Here is a 20,171-nt window from a genome sequence, read left to right as displayed (position 1 = left end):
AATCTACTATTCTCAATCATCATTACAATAAATGACTCCGCCAACACTGTGACAGCTGACGTCCGCCATATCCTTTTCCGTTGTTGCGTGATACAAACCACAACCTTGTGTTCTCGATAATTTGCAACGCAAGCATTATGTATTCAAGTGTAAGTACACTTAGGGAAAAGAGACGTGACTACTTTAGGGATTAAGGCTGAAATGTATGTTTGGTTATTGTAAAATATTGAAAAAGGGTTTTTTAGAATATTTGTTATTGAAAAAGGTTTCTTTGAAAAAACGTGACTACTTTATTAGGTTTGCTATGAATAAATATGGATAACATTCTAAGAACGTATCTCAAATCATATGAAGAGAAACAGAGCTATGTGTTAATTGTATATATATCTTTTAACCTAACAAATAAAAATCATTTTTTCCAAATATCATATTCTCGTTAAATTTGACACATGTCATCTTTAAGATTTTTGAATTATTTCTATTCCACTTATCATTTTCTTGTATTTTTTAATTTTCTTAAAATTAAAATCCACATTTTATTAAGGGTTTATATATGTAAGCTAGATCTTTATATTAAATTTCAGAATAAATGTTTTATATGTTTTTTTCTGTTTCAAATTTCCTAGAATATATTGAATTACTTATTTTATTCACTATATGTTTTGTATTTTTGTAAAATTGCTACTTTAAAAAATTCGTAATGCTTACTACTTTATATAAAATTTTTATTTTTAATAAACTCATGTATTACATCAGTCTCACACCAAGTATATATATATATATATATATATATATATATATATATATATATATATATGAGAACCGAAAAAGATTAGGAACTCAAGGAATCATTATTTGTTGCTTATTATTAAGAGTATATTTGTCAATTCTAGGTCTTTATTTTTTTTGTAAGGTTTTATAGCTATAAGGGAAAAATGGCCATTTTGAGACCTGTAACTTTACAACCTAACATTTAGATCAAAATTCCAACATTTTTTCATTTATATAAGATCTATTAGATCTGATACAATCAGCCACTCTCAAACTCTCCCACCAACACAACCTTAACACCACATCTTGTCGTCGTTGATGTCCGCCCCACCTCCGCCTCGCCAGAATCGAAATCTGCACCGATGCCGCCAGTGTCATAACTCCTTACTTTTTTTTATCTTCTCCATGTCTTAGACTGATCTATTACTCATTAATGCAAGCTTAGACGACAGTTTTATTGCGACAACATGTTATATCCAACGACGTTACCTTCTTCGGCGACTTCATCTTCTTCAAAGAAGCTCTTGAAGATCGCTAAATTTATTGCCCGAACCCTTGTTCAAGAACCTTAGACGAAAACCTAGACCTACCACTTCATCTATGACGATATTAGATCTGAAGTGCTCTGGTCTAGATCTATAATATCCGGCTATAGATCTACGATCTTCGACAACAAATCTACGGTTTACGCCTCTAGATCTACGTTTTATGATTTATGCCTCTAAATCTATAAATCCTGACGAGATTGACGAACCAGATCAGATGTCGTTGTCAACCCCCATCGTTGTTGTTGCCTCATCGCTCCGGTGAAACATTGTCAACTTGTCTCCATCTCTTTCTCTCTTTTGTTGTTTACTTTTATTAATGTTAGTTTTTAGTGCTATTAAGTTGTGAAACCAAGTTTGTTTTCTTATTTATTATGATATATGTGTAGAAGATAATTATCTTATTTAATCTTCCTTTCATATTCAAATTAGGACTCTCAATTATCTAGTTCACATATTCAGATTTTAGACATTTAAAATAAAATAGATTAAATCATAATTATTTTATCTTTTGATAAGACAAGAAAATCCTGAAATTTGAATTTCATACAGATCTCACATCATGGTACAAGACTTGGCACATCGTGGAGAAACAGATTGTTGATTTTTTTTTGTTTGTTTCGATTTCATCTATTATGTACCATTAATTTGAAATTTCAAGGCTCTGATATCACTATGTAACACCCTGTTTCGAATTGTTTCCTAATTCGGGACCGTGACCCGAGGATCGAGTATCATAAGGATTATGGCCTTTGGAAAAGAGGGATTTAGACCCTTTTTGTGTGGATAATGTAGGTTAGATGATCCAGGAGTTCGGTTTATGATTTGAAGCCCAAGGGTATAACCGTAAAGTGGAAGTTCGGGGTTTTAATGAATTTTGGATTCTAGTTTGGGAAGTGTTCCAGAGTTTAAATTAAAGAAGCCAATGTTGTAGGACCAACTTAAAAGTAGTTTAGATGTTTAGGTATTGTTGATTTACATCGATATGTTGTGTTTCAGATCTTAAAAGTTTATTCTGGAAGCCTACGGAACACGAGGAACTGTTCCACAACACGATGAACTCATCTGGAACATGTGGAAAAGGTACGTAACTGGTTCGGAATATTGGTCATTTCCGTTTCGGAATGAAGTGATAACACATTTTTATTTGTGCAGTACGACATGGTTTTTGATGCATCAATTGCACTCTCATGTAAACCCAAAATCAATAAGCAAATTCTTGCGGCATTTAAGGACAGACCCAATACGAGACTATCTTCTGGAATACATGTTTTGGGAGGAGGTTAGACATTCCTAATGTATAAGGGGGTCCTTTACTTCTACATTACGTGTTTTGCCACGAAGTTTTCACCGACCCCTGAAGCCAAGTAGAGGAAATGGTTTTTAAGATTGAGAGTTACGAGCTGTCTTTCAGGAAGAAAGAATTTTGTCTCATCACCGGCTTCCGGTTCGGTGACTATTTTCCTGTTTCTGCATCGGGCGCCTCCTTCCGTTCCCATGCCTTTCCTATGGTCCTGAGGAACTTCTAGGTCAAATTAGACGATGTTATGATGGTGTTTAAACATTTATTTAATGAGTTATCAGACGAGGATGCAGTCTGTGTATGCCTTCTATACCAGTTACAAGGATTTCAATGGGCGGTTGCCTAAACAGACTGTTACATAAGAGTGTTTCGCTTTGCTATACAACATTGATGAATTCAACAACTATAATGCCGTCTATTTTATAATTACTAATTATAATTACTTATCCTTACTAATATTTTTTTAGAAATTTAATTGTTAACTGATATATCCAAATGAACCGAAAGAGAGAAGAATGATCTACATCTTTAACGGGTTTTTATACGCTTTTAAGGTAAGTATATGAAAATTTTATTATTTTTTTGTTTGCTAAAATTCTAACAATTTATTTGTTTGATAACATTCAGATATAGATTCTTGAAACTTTTTCGGTGAGCAGTTCGTTTGGTACCTGACAACAGAATGTGATCCCTCAGGCTTTTGTATGGTCAAAACTGAGGGATTTAAAAAAAGGTTGAATACAACCAACTTTTACAAATCAACGAAATATGGTTATTTTATTATTTAAATATTTACTTATTTTAAAATTTATGTTCATTTATAATTTAATAATTTTGTTAGAAGGATAATAGACTCATACAGAAGTTGGAGCCGACAGAAGATGAGGTGGGTGCTAAATGGTGGATAGTTAGCTTGACATGGATTGATGACCCTAATTTTTGTTGGATTAGTTGTCTAAGCCCATAACTATAATTGGTATATACTTCAATTGATAGTAGCATAGTACTTTTGGGTTGCCTTCAAACCTGACAATTGAATATGATATCTTTTAAAGAGAGAATAATGATTTATTAATTTATTACTTGGTTAATAAATTAATTGGAAATCAAAATAAATGATTTATTAATGTATTATGGAAATAATATATTAATTAGAAATCATATTGTTTAATTAATATTTCATCAGAAATTTATTTGGAATTAATTTTGGGGTTAAAGGAATTAATTGAAAGTGCAGGGACTAAAGGTGACATTGTTCAATAGTTAAGCATTGGGAAATTATAAAACCTCCCATGTAGGGTGGACGAATTCTAGATGCTCTCTAGGGTTTCCTTGGGCTCTAGTGTTCCTTGGATGCCTTAGAGAGGAAGTTAATGGATTAGAGTTATCTTAAAGATACCTGATTTATCCAATACCTTCCTAACACCTATATAAACCCTCTTTAGGGTTGAATTTTGTTTATGACTCCTCTAAGAGGCTAAGGTCCGAATTTCTTCTCCATTCCCTTTCTCTCTATAGTTTTCCTTGGTTGGTAGGGTTTGTTTCTGAACCATTAGAGGCGTTACACTTGTGACGCTTGCTACCAAAGGTTTTTCAAGTAAGGATTCAAGATTGTTTACAATAACAATCTTAAAGGTATGTTTACTATCTTATTTCATGAATTTTGAAAAAATAGTATATGCATTTTAGAGTTTATATTTTGATGTTCAATACTTGTATGTTCAATTAGGAAAAACATAGATCCAAAACATATTAGGGTTGTATGCACACATATAATTCTTTGTTATTCTCAAAACCCATCAGTGATATCAAAGCCTAGGATTGTTTTCTATTAAATATGATGTAATTGGTTGAACTTGAGAATTAGGGTTTATGGAAATTAAACACATTGGAATTAGGGTTTTCGCATTTAGGGTTTCCTAACCCTAATTTCGAAAATTTGCCTAAGGGTTTTTACCCTTTCCTTTGGTCTCCTAATTTTCGAAATCTAGGGTTTCCTAACCCTAAGGATTTTCAAATATAAGGCAAGGATTGAAATCCTTGCCCTCCGGCCTCCCCAAGATTTGCCATATTATGGAAGTTAGAGATTTGGTTGGATTTTTATTTTTGGTAATTATCTTGTTCTTGTTTATTAAGATAATTGGAAGATTTTGTAAGATCCCTCCTATATTTTCGAGATCTAGGGGATAGGGATTAGGTTAAATTAATTTAATTGGATAATCCTTAGACGGTTTAATAAATTAATTAATAGTTTTAATTAATAAACTAGATTATAGCCCGCGTTAAACGCGGGGAACACATAAAAAAACATATAATTGTCTACAGATATTGCATAATGATTATAGAAAAAAATATATGGTTATTGGTATTATTGAAATGTATAGAAAATACATTGAAAATGATAAATATCTATAATCATTAAAGAACCTCTTTGTAGACAATATTTTTTCTTTTATTAGTTGAACGACCTTCCTCGTCTCATATAGTTATGATATTGTTATATAATTATAAACATTTTAATTAGACGTTTCTTCCATAATAAGGTTACCTAATTTAAACATATATTGAGAATCAATATACCGTTTTTTCCACTACATTAAATATTGACAACTATTTCATTTATTCAAATAAAGTCATATAGTATAATTTATATAATGTTAAATGTTATATGAATTTAATTTTAGTATATCATCAATGAAGATTCTTTTCTAAATCATGATTTGCTTATTTTAAATTGATTATGAATATAAGTACTAGTTTTTATGTTTGTTCTTATTTATTTGGTGTTCGCAAGAACTTTACATTAGTTTTGGCGCAACTTTGAATAATTTTAGTATATCATCAATGTAATTTGGTATATATCTTTCCATTATATGAAATATCAAATAATGACATTTCATTACTATTGTGATAATTTAGTTTATATATTGTATTTTTTACTAATTTTAACGGTCTTATTTTTTTCTAATAACCGTAACGCTTTTACTAATTGTACTTTTTACAAATATCCTAATATCTTATAATTTTTATCTTACTTTATAATTTTTCATAACTGTGTTATTTTCAAAATTGACTGTCTTGATAGTTATTTTTCAGTCTATTCAATTTTATATTTCATTGTACAACATCATCGTTTGTATGTATTCTGAAATTTCACTTTAAAAATGCTTAATGTTTACACCTTGATATTAATTTTTTTTAATAAACCCGTGTAATAATTATGGAATATATATCTCATTTTAATTAACATTTACTTCCTTCATTAAATCAAATTCCTCATTAAACATATATATTTTTGGAAAGTAATAATTATAATGGGGCATCATTATCTAAGACTTAAATACTTGATATACTTTTGGAGGAAAAAAATCAGGATCATTAAAAAATGTTATATAAAGAAAATACAAATTTAAATTTTGTAAAATTATGGATGAAATTACTGACGAAAATTATTTTGGAGGGAGTTCTATTTTGTAAGGTATAATAATATTACAAAATTCGAAATATGTATATTTATTGTGTAAATTTATAAATTTTATTGTTACTATATAAAGAGAAAAAAAGTAGGTTGGTAAGATATACAAAAGTATAATAATTTCAATGATATTTTAAAATCATGCCAAAATTAACCAGATTCTTATGATATAAAAATTAAAAAAAAATCATAATCATCTCAAATATATAAAAGTAACATTTTGGTAATTAATGTCAGCATGGCCGGTTCTGAGGAATCAAATGCCCATGACGAAACGAAGAAAAAAGGCCCTTAGGCCTTAACATGTAACATTTTAACGAATTAAATTACATAAACTAATTTTTTTATTAAAATGACGATAAACCTTATAGCAATAAACATAGCAAAATCAAAGTATTTTAATGACTAATAAAATATCCTAACAGCTAACCGACGATCCTTGAAGCTCTCCTAGCATTTTTGATTGCAAATTGGTTGATCAACTCTTCGTAGTCTATACTTTCAAAGATTTCGTTCTCGATAGATATCATCGCCAAACCGCTAAGTCTTTCTTGGGTCATTGTGGAGCGTAGGTAAGATTTCACAAATTTCAATTTGGAAAGACTCCTTTCTGCAGATGCGACCGTTACTGGAATAGTCAACAATATTCTATATGGAATGCTTGCATTTGGGAAATAATCAAGTTCTTTCAAAAACTTCAAAACATCTATAGGGTTGCTAAATTCATTTGTTTCCAATGTCTCAAATAATTTCAACTTCGTATAAAGTTCCTCGGCATCAATATCCGATCTTTCTTCAAACTTGAGTGATTTTTCAAGACGATGACAATATAACTTAAGATCTTTATCTTCAATTCCCCTAAAATTATGTGGAAATAAAAAACCAAATACTTTATCATACTCTTTGAATTGTTCAAATCTTGTATCAAGAGAAGAAATAGCTTGATCAACAATGTATAAGAAATAATTGACTCTGAAATTCTCTTCAGGTGTAAATGAAACTTCTTCGCTACTTGAACTCTCATCAAACCTTTTTTTTTTCCTTTCAATCAAACTGTAACGACTCGAATTTGTTTCCGTCAACGGTGTTATCTTCCGTTAGACAAATATTTATTTTCGTAGGATTATTTTGGTTTTAAGGTCATATAATGAAATAAATTAAATAAAAATGATGTTATTTAATATTTAAAAAGATTAATTAATAATTAAATGTTAAAGATTCAATTAAATTGAGTTATGAAATTTCTAGGGTAAATATTATTAATTTGAATGATTTAAATAGAATTGAGGGGTAGGATGTTATTAAAAGAAACTAAATATGTCATGTACTTAGGGTTAGAGTATTAAGGGGCAATAGATGAATTCTTGAGGGACTATAATGCAAAAATTAAAATTGAAACCCCCATACTCTTGGATCGACGTGTATGAAGTTAAGGGTCGTCGGTTTCTTTTTTTGAAGCATGATTCGATCGCATCTCATACACTCTCAGCATTCGTTTGGGATACATCACGTAAACGGAAGAAAAAAAAAACGAAAATCTTGCTATTGCTTCTTGTTGTGCGTCTATCGGCCATAGGGTAGAAGAAAAAAAAAGGAAACGATCGCTAAGGACGGAGAAGCAAGGCTGTGGGTTTTTGGCGATCGCAAGTAAGAGAAGGAGAAGGAATTTAGCGAGATAAGTTGTACAATTGAAGCTGTGAAATTCGACTCAACAAGTAGCTTTTCAATTGATTATAATAATCTTCTCCATCCTACTCTCAATTCTAGTGTTTATGAGGGATCAAGTAGCAGCCGTGTGAGGTGTGTTCTTGGCTATTTCTTGATGTCAAAATTCCTTTTGAAAACACTTCATCACGTTTTGGAATTGGTACTCAAGAATTGGTTACAATATTGGAGTCAAATGCTTTCTTTTGTTGTAAGAATTCATGTTTTTGTTATCTTCAATTCTCTTGGATTCGTGTGAGTAATTTCCTTCGTATAAGACCTTGTTTTGAACCATCAAAAAGGTCTTCAAAATAGTCCCTAAAAGGTCTTGATGTGAGGCTTAATGGTGGAGAAAACTCAAGCCCTAGTGGTGTTTTCTCTTTTAGCAAAATACTTTGTTTTTTCCGATATAAGCAATGTACTTTGAGTCATGGTTTGAGGTTGAAATTGTTAATTTAACTTCTTGACATGTTTCTACTGTTAAGTACTCAATTTTAATTTTTATAGTTGATTTTGGTTATGGCTTAATGGGTTAAGTTGTCAGTTAACCCTTAGAATGCATTGCTGGGAAATTCTGAAAATTTCCCATTCTGCCCCTGTTTTGAAAAAAATGTAGAAAAATCATCAGAAGCCATATCAGTGATCCGTAAACTCTAAAAGTTTTCATTTTGAGTATAGTTTGTTCATGAATTTTTCCAGGACCTGTTGTTGTCTCCAACTTAGGTGAAAATCGCATTTTTCACTGACTGGTCGGAAATTAGCTGCACGGATAGACTGTTTTGTAAAAATCATATAAAATTGTAGAAAAATCGTTTGGACTTTTAAAAGTACTTTCTGAAAAGCTAAAAGTATAAAATACTGGAATATGCGAAAATATTGTATAATTTTCAGTCCTTGGTGGTCTTAAAATGGCTTTGAACAGGTGGCTGTTACGGGTCAAAATCTGGAACTTTGTTCTAAATGTTCGTCTATATGTTTAGGCATTCTACTCTCAACATTTTGTGTCATCTGTTTGGTATTCTCATAAAGTACACAATCGATGTCTTAATAATATCATTCAATCATCATGTGTGTAAACTTGAGCAACTATAATCATTTACCTAAAGTCATGAATCATATAGTGATTTTTGGTGAATGTTGGAATTCTGCACAACAACTTTTCCCCATCTTGCGAGAGCTATAGCTTCTAATCTGGGAAGAATTGGAAGATGCTCCTCTCTCATGAAGTTCTAGTAAATCGAGTCTAGTTTCCAGAATGTAAGATGTCACCCCAAATGCAGCTGTCGATTAGGTTTTATGCTTAAAGAACTGAACGGGGGTCAGGCAGGGAAAATATAAAAATTAATATAAAAGTTAGAATAAAGTTGTATTTTTGAAACATATACTTTATTTGTTAATTGAATGTTATGTGTGGTGTTTAGGTGGAGCCTTTATAACTTCAACGAAGTTCAAGACTTGGAATAGAAGGAAGATTTCATCAAGGCTAAAGGTGAGTTCATAGTTTTAACTCACTAAGGTTGCATTATTGAAACGTGCAATCCATAGATGGTGATTTGATTCACTTTAGGATGACCATGTCATTACTTGTGCTTGATGATGATTTGATATTTGTGATGCTAATATACTCTTTGTGCTAATGCCATGATATGACCTAATTGCTATGTTGCTTACACTTTGATGTAGTTGATGTATACGACATGCTAGCTTAAGTTGCCTGAAATATGATGTATGGTTATGTTTTGATGCGTTGGTTATGAATACATTGCATGTTTAATACACATTTATATGGTATGCATTACATGCTTTACTTAATGTATAAATGACATTGCGGGGTTATGCGTAGTGGGTTTGGGTAGTTTGATGACCTTTGCCTAAAACCTTATCCAGATCATTGATAGTGCCTACTAGGTTGAAAGAGTACCTATAGGAAGAGCTATAGCCACATCGGTTGTTAGTTGCCGGTCTTTCTAGATGACCGTGTGACACATGGTTTGCGGGCACTTCAGTATTCGTGGGCTGGAGTGATGATGGCCCCTCGTTCGCGGCCAGCGCAAACATCACGTGTGAATTGGGAGGTGTATTGGTAGAATTGACACCGTTTGTACCGATCTTGAACGACACCGCGAGGTACTTGTACTTTGCAAAGTCGGAGTAGCGAAATTGGAGTCACGGGGTTGGTGTTTCGGGTGGAAGTCATGAGCCACTTAGAGCATTCGGCTGGCCGTGCACACAAGTAGTGAACGAGGTGTTTCTCTTGGGTTAGGTAGCACTAAGGGACACTTTTCTATCAATCGGTTGGATAGATATTATAAAAGGTTGAACATGTAACAAAAGGTTGGTTACATATTAAAAGGTTGAACATGTAACAAAAGGTTGGTTGCATATTAAAAGATTGAATATATAACAAAGGTTGGTTGTATATTAATAGGTTGAATATATAACAAAAGGTTGGTTATTAATAAAAGGTTGAACAAGTAAAGGTTATCTATATATGAAATGTGATTGTTTACATGCTATTCAGTTGTTTATGTGGTATTTGGTCGATCATATATGTTATGTGGTAGAATTGCGGTTGAACATTTATGCATTTATGCACTGGAATATATGACTGGTTGACTATATTATGCAGTATATTGCTATCTTTACTTGTCTCTCATTTTTATGTTTCATCATAAAATGAATGATTGACCTATTTGGGGTTTGTATGTTTTATGTGCAACTTTATGAACTCACTCAGCAGGGGCTGGCACTTGTATATTTTCTGTTTTGTGCCTTATGATGTGTGCAGGCAGTTTAGAAGATTGGCATTGGTGAGAGGAGTAGTAGATTTATATTAACGATACCACTCTTGGACACGTTTTTGATTATTTACTTTAAAGTACTACTGTTTACATTTTAAATGGTTTGGAATTATGTTTGAATTTTTGAAGTAACGTTGTGGTTTCGAGAATGTTTTGAATAAAAAAAACTAAGTCTTCCGCTAATGTATTCTGTTAAATAAATGTTATAAAAAGAAAAAAAAACTATGGTAAAAATCACGACGTTACACAAACGCTTTTGTGGAAATATTGGATCAATACCCATTTCAATAGAAATCTCCTTAGCTTCAACAATCGCTTTTGAAAAACCAGTTTCTCTATAATCCTTGTAGTACCCAATCAATTTGTTTATTTTTGTAATAGCATTATCAAGATGCATATCCTTTGATTGTAACTTCATACTCACAAGATTCACATGGTTTAGTACTTCATACCAAACAATAATTGATACCAAAAATTCAAAGTCACTAAGTTCTTTTTCTTCTAGTGAAGTTGCTTCACTTTCAATTGCAGCATCATTATTTTTTTCTCCAACTTGAAGTAAAGATTCCCGTACATCCACAAGTTGCAGTTTAATAGCCTTTACACTCTCAACCCGACTTTCCCAACGAGTTTGACACAATGACTTAAGACTCCAAGCTTTAACATTATCTTTCAAAATTTCCCACCTCTTAGTAGAATTTGCAAAGATAGTATAAATACGTTGGATGAATCCAAAAAAGTTATTTCCTTTAACACACTTGTTAGCCATATCACATAATGTTAGATTAAGAGAATGGCAACCACAAGGAGTTTAAAACGCTCTAGGATTTATATCTAAAAATCTCCTTTGCACTCCTTCGTGTTTTCCTTTCATGTTTGCCCCATTATCATAGCCTTGACCACGCATATCATCAATTTGAAGACCAAGAGACTTTAACTCCTCAAGTGTAATATCAAATAATCCTTTTCCGGAGGTATCATCAACATTCAAAAAACCTAAAAAGGACTCCTCGATAGTAACAGAATTATATGATAACTTTAAATACCTCACTATTATAGTCATTTGTTCTTGATGACTTGAATCGGAAGTACAATCAAGTATGATTGAGTAGTACTTTGCTTCCTTTATCTTCTTGATAAGTTCTTTTTTAATTTTTCAGCTAGCAAAGATATTAGTTCGTTTTGGATTAGGTGGCCAAGATAATACACTTGAAGCCCTTCACTTGTGATTCGTCACACATGCTCTTTGATAACCGGCTCAAACTCTTCCAACATTTCAATGACACCCAAAAAATTTCCATTACTTGTTAAATACAATTAACAAATAAGAAATGGAATCAGTCATCATAATTAACAAAAAGATTTTTGGTGGAACTGGAACAAAAAATACAATTTATAGTTACCTTTTTTTATACAACTTTTCATTGGATCCACGAAATGCTAAATTATGTTTAGTAGGAAACTTCACTACTGCAATAATTCTTAAAAGCACTTGTTTCCAGTAATCTCTTTCTTTCTTGAACTGCTCAAGTTGAACTTTATGAATTGTTTCGTTCAAGTTCAATCTTTTACGCATGTCAAATCACTTATTCCTATTTGTAAGATGATCCAATGAAATTTCGTGTTCTTTAATCCTAATGGTAACATGGTGCCAATCTGCATAACCTTCACCATCCAATTTACCTTTCGAAATCCCTTTTCTAAACAATTTATGTTGGGTATTATTGTGTTGCGTCATGGGCTTGTTTTGTATATTCGGATTGGGCCTGTCCATCCGTGATTATCTAGTAGGGTTTAACTATAAATAGTGCATGCATGTATGCATTAGATATGCTCTTGATTATCATTGATTATTGTTTTGCAACACTAAGCACCTCTACATTCGAAGTTCTTAATCGAGCTCTTCTCAGGTGTTAAAGTTTTAATCATACAACATCTTTAAAGCCATTCTTGTGTTCATAATTACGTCCTTAATTGTTTGCCTGCATAGAATCTATCGATCCTAATAGAACTTTGTTCTAACAATTGGTATCAGAGCAGGAGACTGTGTGATCAATACACATTCCTTCTGTGTTAAGAATTCTTTAGGGTTTCCGCTTTTATCAAATATAAAGAAGCCATCTTCTTCCTGTCGACGGTAACTCTGGTTTCTAATAAAACCCTAATCTCAAGTTTACAGGTCTGATTCTAGCGGCTCACCATGTCTCACGAAGACTCTCAAACAAATCCCATCAACATCTCTAACAACATTGGATCCACTACCAGGATTCCCATTCTTTACACTCAAGACTATGAAGTATGGGCGCATCACTTTGAAGATTATGTGGTCGGATCTGAAGATAATGGTTATATAATCTGGGAAGCCATCACGCTAGGGCCATTTGTTCATTCTGGAACGAACACGACTGTTAAGACCCAAAAAGAATATAACAAGCTGGTGGCGGACGTAGACAAGATGCCACAGGATGAGAAGGACAAATTGCTGTGTAATGTGAAGGCCATGAGAATGATCAGATTCGCCTTGCAATCTGACACTTTTCGGTTAGTTGGTTCATGCACGACGGCCAAAGAAATCTGGGATAGGTTAAAAGAACTTTACTCAACCGATGAAGATCTAGAACACTCAATTCAAACCTTGCTGCTCTCAGAATTTGGAGTTTTCGAACAGAAACCGGAAGAAAAACTGATACAAACTTTCGATCAGTTCAATCATCTCCTAAGTAAGATGATCAAGCATGGAATAGAAAGAAAGTTGATCGAGCAGAAGGTAACCTTCATGAATGGTCTGAGACCGGAATGGATGGTTGTGGTTTCAACAGTGAAAGCACATGAACAATTTAAATCTTACTCACTAGCGAAACTTGTGGGAATACTTAAGTCCCATGAGAATGTGGTAACCAAGGAGGCGAAGGTAGTTTCGGGTGTGGGATCGTTGGCCCTTGTCTCAAAAGGAAAAAGTATTGCAGAAGAAGAAGAGGAGTCGGATATGTCTGAGTGTGACCTTACAAGCGAAGAATACGCTATGATGGTCACCAATCCAAAGAAATTTGCCAAAAGGAAATTTCCTGTCAATAAGAACCGAAACTGGCAGGGAAGTTACAGTTCTGAGAAGGTGAAAGATGAACCGAAAATTACTTCTCAAAAGGATGACGACAAGAAGGAGAGCAAGCTTGCAGGAGACTCTGGGTTTGACTGCAATTACTGTCATGGCAAGAACCACTTTGCCAAAGATTGCATGCTGAGGAAGATGGCTGAGAAAAGAGATGCTGAAGACGATGAGGCGTACTACATGCGAAAATTGGAAGAGATCAAGAAAAAGAAGGCATCTAACAGTTCAATGAATGCCTTGATTGTGCAGGAGAATGTAGATGAAGATGAGTTCGGTGGCGTTGAAGTTTGGTCAACCGATTCTGAGGATGAAGAGGTGAGAAAGCCCACTCATGGAAGAGCTTATGTGGCCAAGGATGCAGGTTTGGCTGGAAGATGTTTGATGGTCACAGCTGGTGGATCAAACGAAAGTGTAAGTAAGGAGCCAAACCTAACTGAGGACAAATGCTTTGCAGCCAAGCCCGTAAGCGAGAAGATCAATGACTGTGATCGGCTGATCAAAAAGGTACAATCCATCCTTGAATCACTTAAAGTTCCAGTAACAGATTATGAAGAAGAATTAAATGAATTAAAATTTAAATTTTCTAACTTAAGTGGTAGTCTCATGCAAACTCGCTTAGCGAATTCTAACCTAACTGACCAACTCGGCAGGGTGTCTTCAAAAAGTGAGGAGAGAAGGATGTGGATGGAGCTGAAGGAGGCGGACTTAAATAGGGCTAGGATGAAAGTATTTATTTGCAACGAGACAATTTAAAGTTTCTAAAACAAAGGAATGTTTTTTGTTTAATTGCTAAGCGCTTATATACTAATATTGCTCAATTGCACTTAAATTGTGAAATAGGGAAAAAGATTCATAAGATGATCTTACCCTTCCTTGAATTTAAGGAGGATGAGGTCATTGCTGAATGTGAATCAATAGTGTCCTCAGAAGAAACATCCATCGCTTACAAAATCGGACTGAACAAGATTGAGACCTTCATTGACTCGAAGGAACATAAATGTATGCTCAAAAATCTTTTAGATGAAAATGATAGGTTAAAAATTATGTTTGAAACCATTCAATCATTTGATTCGTCGAACGCTAAATTAATTTCAGAAAATAAAATGAACATAGAAAATACGTCTGAATTTGATGAGGAAAGTGAGATGAGCGAAATCTCAGTTGAAGACGTGGTTGATTGCTCTGAGTTTATGAAGAGCGAAACTAAGAATGAGAAACCCCTCATTTCTGAAAATTCGGTTGAATACGCTCGCCTGTCAAAGGACAAGCCACAAAAACTCAAAGAGCAAGCAATGTTTTATCATAAGGTTCAAACTGTACCGAATCAAGTCTATGCTGTTACAGGGGTCACTGCAAAACAACCGGCAGAATTGAAAATCTTGGTTGACAAAGGCAATGCTGAAGGGTGCAACGATTATTTCTGGTCAGCCCCTATTGATAACGCAGATGAAACCATCGGCTTATCTGAGTAAACTTCATGGAGGGTAAAAGGAAGATACGTTGCTGAACCTATCAACAAACCCTCGAGTTTCGACAAACCAAGCACAAGTGGAACAAAAGAAATCCCTGAAGAACCAATGAAAGTACCGATTGTTCCAACTATGACAACCGAAACTCAAAAGGAGAAGCCAAAGGCTAGCTTCAATATCCACAAATCTCAAAAGGAATTAGCTGAACAGAAACGCCAAAGAAATCAAAGATACATGAAAAATCTGAATGAGCGAAAACGTTATTGGCAATCTCAAAATCCCAACTACGTACCTCCTAAGAAAGAATCAATTGACAAAGGAAAGGAAAATCTAAAAGGAAAAGAAAATTTCAGTCCAGATTCCTACTATTCCAAAGCTCAGAACCGAACGTCTACTTTCGGTTCCAAAACTAGCACGCAGAACCGAACGTCTAGTTTCTGTCCAAACATCAAGGATAACAACCAAACGTCTACTTTCGGTTCCAAAACTAGCGCGCATAACCGAACGTCTAGTTTCTGTCCAAACGTCAAGGCTAACAACCAAACGTCTACTTGCGGTTCCAACACCAGCACTCAGAACCGAAAGTCAAGTTTCGGTCCCATGTCTAGTTTCGGTCCTTCCAACTCCCAAAGAAAATCAAATTCAGTGAAGGACATCAAAGGAAAGGGAAAGCTTGATTCTGATTTTGATAATAAGAAAAAGTCAGCTAACCCTAGGATTCAAAAGAAAACACCAAAACCATCTAACAACACACCATCGAATACACCAAAATCTAAACAAAATGAAACTAAAATCAAGGTGTACACCATCAAAAGAAAATATCAATCAAATCTAATAAAAAGAACTTATTTGGTTGATATTTCTACTGCAATTCCTTTTTCTGTGAAAAACTCACCAGGACCCAATAAACTTTGGGTTCCTAAATCTGCTTGAATTTGCAGGTGATAAGTGACGAGCAGTTTGATGATGAATGTTATATAGACAGTGGCTGCTCACTTCACATGACAGGAAGGAAGGAAGAGCTGAGGGAGTTTCGGTCCCTAAAGGATGGTGGATGTGTGAAGTATGGCAATAACTCGTATGGAACAATCAAAGGATATGGCATGATAACCAATGGAGACTTCTCGATTCGAAAAGTAGCTTATGCGGAAGGGTTGCAACATAACCTCATCAGTGTATCACAATTAGTTGTGGGAACAGGATTCAAGGTTTCATTTGATGATGAGGGCTCATAAATAATTGAGAAGCAATCTAAAAAGGTTCTGTTGAAGTCTGAACGCAAGGTAGAGATGTATCCTTTAAATCTAAACCCAATTCGAGGAAAACCAGGAATATGCCTGCTATCAAAGGCGAATACAGATGAAAGCTGGCTGTGGCATCGACGCCTATCGCACCTGAACTTCAAAGACATTAATAAGTTGGTGCTTGGTGATCACGTTCGAGGCCTTCCTCTTCTCAATTTTGATAAGGAACATCTGTGTGCAGCGTGTGAGATGGGCAAACAAAGCAGAAAGAGCCATCCTACACGAATCAATACAAAGATTGTTGAAGCTCTTAAACTTCTGCACATTGACTTATTTGGTCCTTCGGCTATCGAAAGCTTCGGTGGTAGTAAGTTCATTCTTGTCATAGTAGATGGTTTTTCACGCTTCACCTGGGTTTTCTTTCTTAAACAGAAATCAGATGCAAGTCCCAAGTTGAAGACGTTCATCAAGCAAGTGGAAGTGTAGCTGCGAAAGACAGTGAGGAATATCAGAAGCGACAATGGGCTGGAATTCAAGAATAAAGATTTTGAGGATTTTCTGGCTGACAAGGGGATATCTCAGAACTTTTCGGCCCCCTATACACCACAGCAGAACGGAATTGTTGAAAGACGAAACCGTTCGTTATGTGAGGCAGCCAGAACCATGCTCAGCTTCGGTTCTCTACCGCTATACTTCTGGGCTGACGCAGTTGCAACCGTGTGCTACACTTAGAACCGATCCTTGCTAAACAAAAGATTCTCAATCACTCCATATGAGATTCTGAACAATCGAAAGCCCAACGTCAAATTTTTCCACGTTTTCGGTTCAAGGTGTTTCATCTTTAATTCAAAAAAGAATCGAAACAAGTTTGACGTCAAAGCTGATGAGGGAATTTTTCTTGGTTATTCACTTACTTCAAAAGCATACAGAGTTTTGAACAAACGCTCCAAACGAATTGAATAAACATATTATGTAACCTTTGACGATAATTACATGAAGAAAGTTCAAAGGAGCGAAAGTGCCTTGGGGGAAATATTTCCTGAATCAGGACAAGTCTCGGTTCCTATATCCAACTTGTTTGAAGAGTACATTCGGCTATTTGATGAACCAGAGAAAGCTGCACACTCAGAGGCGAAAGCAGCAGACAACAAAATCGACAATCTCAAAAAGATCATAGATGAAGCTGCAAAAGAGATGGAAAATGAACCTCCTAAACCGACTGGTGGTCAACCCTCAACCGACTCTCCAAACAACAGCTCATTGTTCAAGGGGGAGAGTTCATCTGCACCAAAGAAAACCGAAATATCTTTCGAGGGGGAGAATCCAACACCATCCCCAACCCGTAAAGGTCCAGCCGAGGGGGAGAATCCAACTCCAACACCACCCAATGATAGTCCAGTCGAGGGGGAGAATCCAACTCCCACAGAAGAGGAAAAATCTGAACCTGACAAGGGATACACTTCGCCATTTGGGGGGGAGAAAGAAAACACAACTGACGAAGGTGATCAATCAGAGCTTGAAGAAGAAGTAAACGCAGAGTTGGATCCAACTTATGATCCTAATTACCCTCCTTTAACGAAATGGACTAAGGAGCATCCAAAAACACTAATAATTGGTGAATCATCTGAGAAAGTTCTAACACGTTCTAAATTGAAAGCGAAACAAACTGCATTATTCTCTAATGTTGAATTCTGTATGTTTAATTCGTTTGTCTCCAAAGTCGAACCAAAAACAGTTAATGCTGCACTTGATCATTCTGATTGGGTTCAAGCAATGCAAGATGAGCTCCATGAGTTCGAACGAAATCGAGTTTGGAGGTTGATTCCCACACCAAAGGATGCTTCAGTAGTCGGCTTGAAATGGGTCTTCAGGAATAAATTGGACAAAGAGGGGAACGTTATTTGAAACAAGGCTCGGTTGGTGGTGAAAGGATATTGCCAAGAGGAAGGGATAGATTATGAGGAAACCTTCGCTCCTGTAGCAAGGTTGGAATCAGTTAGAATTTTTCTGGCATATGCTGCTCATAAAAACTTTGAAGTTTTCCAAATGGATGTAAAATGCGCTTTCTTGAATGGAGAACTAGAAGAAACGGTGTATGTTGAGCAACCACATGGGTTCGTGAACGAGAAATTCCCTGATCATTGCTATCTGCTGGATAAAGCTGTATATGGTTTGAAGCAAGCACCGAGGGCCTGGTATGAAACTTTAACTCGCTTTCTGAAAATGTCGAAATTTAAACAAGGTTCGGTTGACCCAACCTTCTTCCGAAAGAAAGAAGGCGAACATCTAATGATAGTTCAGATTTATGTCGATGACATCATCTTCGGCTCCACGAATCCTAGCTTAACGGCTGAATTCAGGAAGTTGATGGAGACTAAATTTGAAATGAGCGCAATGGGTCCGATTAATTTTTTCCTTGGTTTGAATATTAGACAGGGATCAGAAGGTATATTTATCAATCAGGAGGCCTACACAAAGAACTTGCTGGCAAAATTCGGTATGACGGGAGATTCAAAAGTAAAGGTTCCTATGGCATTTGGCACTAAGTTAACACCATCTCTGGATAAACCTGATGTTGACATAACACTATATCGTCAAATGATAGGGTCCCTCATGTATCTAACAGCTAGTAGACCAGACATTATGTTTTATGTCTGTTACTGTGCCAGGTTTCAAGCAAATCCAAGAGGACCTCACATGGTGGCAGTGAAAAATATTTTCCGTTACCTGAAGCGAACCTCGTCTCTCGGTCTTTGGTACCCTGCTAGATCTGGATTCTTTATTCAAGCTTTTTCTGACGCCGATCTTGGAGGATGTGGTCTGGAACGAAAGAGCACAACTGGTGGATGCCAATTCCTTGACGGTAAACTTGTTAGCTGGCAGTCCAAGAAGCAAACCTGTGTGTCACTTTCCACAGCCGAAGCTGAGTACATAGCTGCAGCATCCTGTACCTCTCAAGTAATATGGATACAAAGCCAACTAAGAGACTATGGGCTAAGTATGAAGAAGATTCCACTCTATTGTGACTCAGAAAGTACGATAAGAATATGTCACAATCCAGTGCAACACTCAAAGACTAAGCATATTGCACTTAGATATCATTTCATCAAGGACCATGTAGAAGATGGGAACGTGGAAGTACATTTCGTTCGGTCCTCTGATCAACTGGCTGACATATTCACTAAAGCCTTACCGGAAGCAAGCTTCAACAAAATTTTACAAGATTTGGGAATGATGGAAGCAGATTCAGTACCGAATCCTCAAATCTCTCTCTAAAAATTAGACAAGCGAAATAGAGCGAACGCTCGGTCTATTTCGGTTCCGGATTTTTCGGGAACTGAAATGAACCGAACGCTCGGTCTATTTCGGCTCCATAATTTTCGGGAACCGAAATGAACCGAACGCTCGGTCTATTTCGGCTCCGGAATTTTAAGGAACCGAAATAAACCGAACGCTCGGCTTATTTCGCTTCATTCTTTTAAGATTTGGTTTCGGTTGTACACTTTGTTTATTCTTTTAAGTGTTTTTCTTACTCTATTTTTTTTAAGAGTGTTTTGTGTAAATTTATTTTTCGGTTTTTATTATTTTTCAGAAAACTTAAAAAATCCAAAAATATTTTCTCTTTCTGTTTTTATTATTTTTCAGAAAATCTCAAAATTCCAAAAATATTTTTCTAAACGTTTTTTTTGTTTTGTTTTGTTTGGTTTATTTGTTTGTTTTTGTTTGTGTGGTGTGTTTGTTTGCTTGTTC

The 20,171-nt window shown here is 35.0% G+C and overlaps 2 protein-coding genes across 2 annotated transcripts; both read right to left on the bottom strand.

Annotated features, from left to right (window-relative positions):
• Positions 1-6,519: 6,519 nt before the first annotated feature.
• LOC145127409 (uncharacterized) lies at positions 6,520-11,368 on the bottom strand. The gene is made up of 2 exons (XM_079062612.1): positions 10,848-11,368; positions 6,520-6,952 (listed from the first exon to the last, which is right to left on the bottom strand). The coding sequence occupies exons 1-2, from the start codon at positions 11,366-11,368 to the stop codon at positions 6,520-6,522; spliced, it is 954 nt and encodes a 317-aa protein (XP_078918738.1).
• A 42-nt stretch (positions 11,369-11,410) lies between these two features.
• On the bottom strand, positions 11,411-12,175 carry LOC145127408 (uncharacterized). Its single transcript, XM_079062611.1, has 3 exons — positions 12,003-12,175; positions 11,839-11,902; positions 11,411-11,728 (listed from the first exon to the last, which is right to left on the bottom strand). The coding sequence occupies exons 1-3, from the start codon at positions 12,173-12,175 to the stop codon at positions 11,411-11,413; spliced, it is 555 nt and encodes a 184-aa protein (XP_078918737.1).
• Positions 12,176-20,171: the final 7,996 nt, after the last annotated feature.

This window comes from Lactuca virosa, chromosome 7 (assembly GCF_052849685.1).
Source record: "Lactuca virosa cultivar CGN04683 chromosome 7, Lactuca_virosa_CGN04683_v6, whole genome shotgun sequence".
Classification (NCBI taxonomy): domain Eukaryota; kingdom Viridiplantae; phylum Streptophyta; class Magnoliopsida; order Asterales; family Asteraceae; genus Lactuca; species Lactuca virosa.
This window is presented reverse-complemented; position numbering and strand designations above follow the sequence as displayed.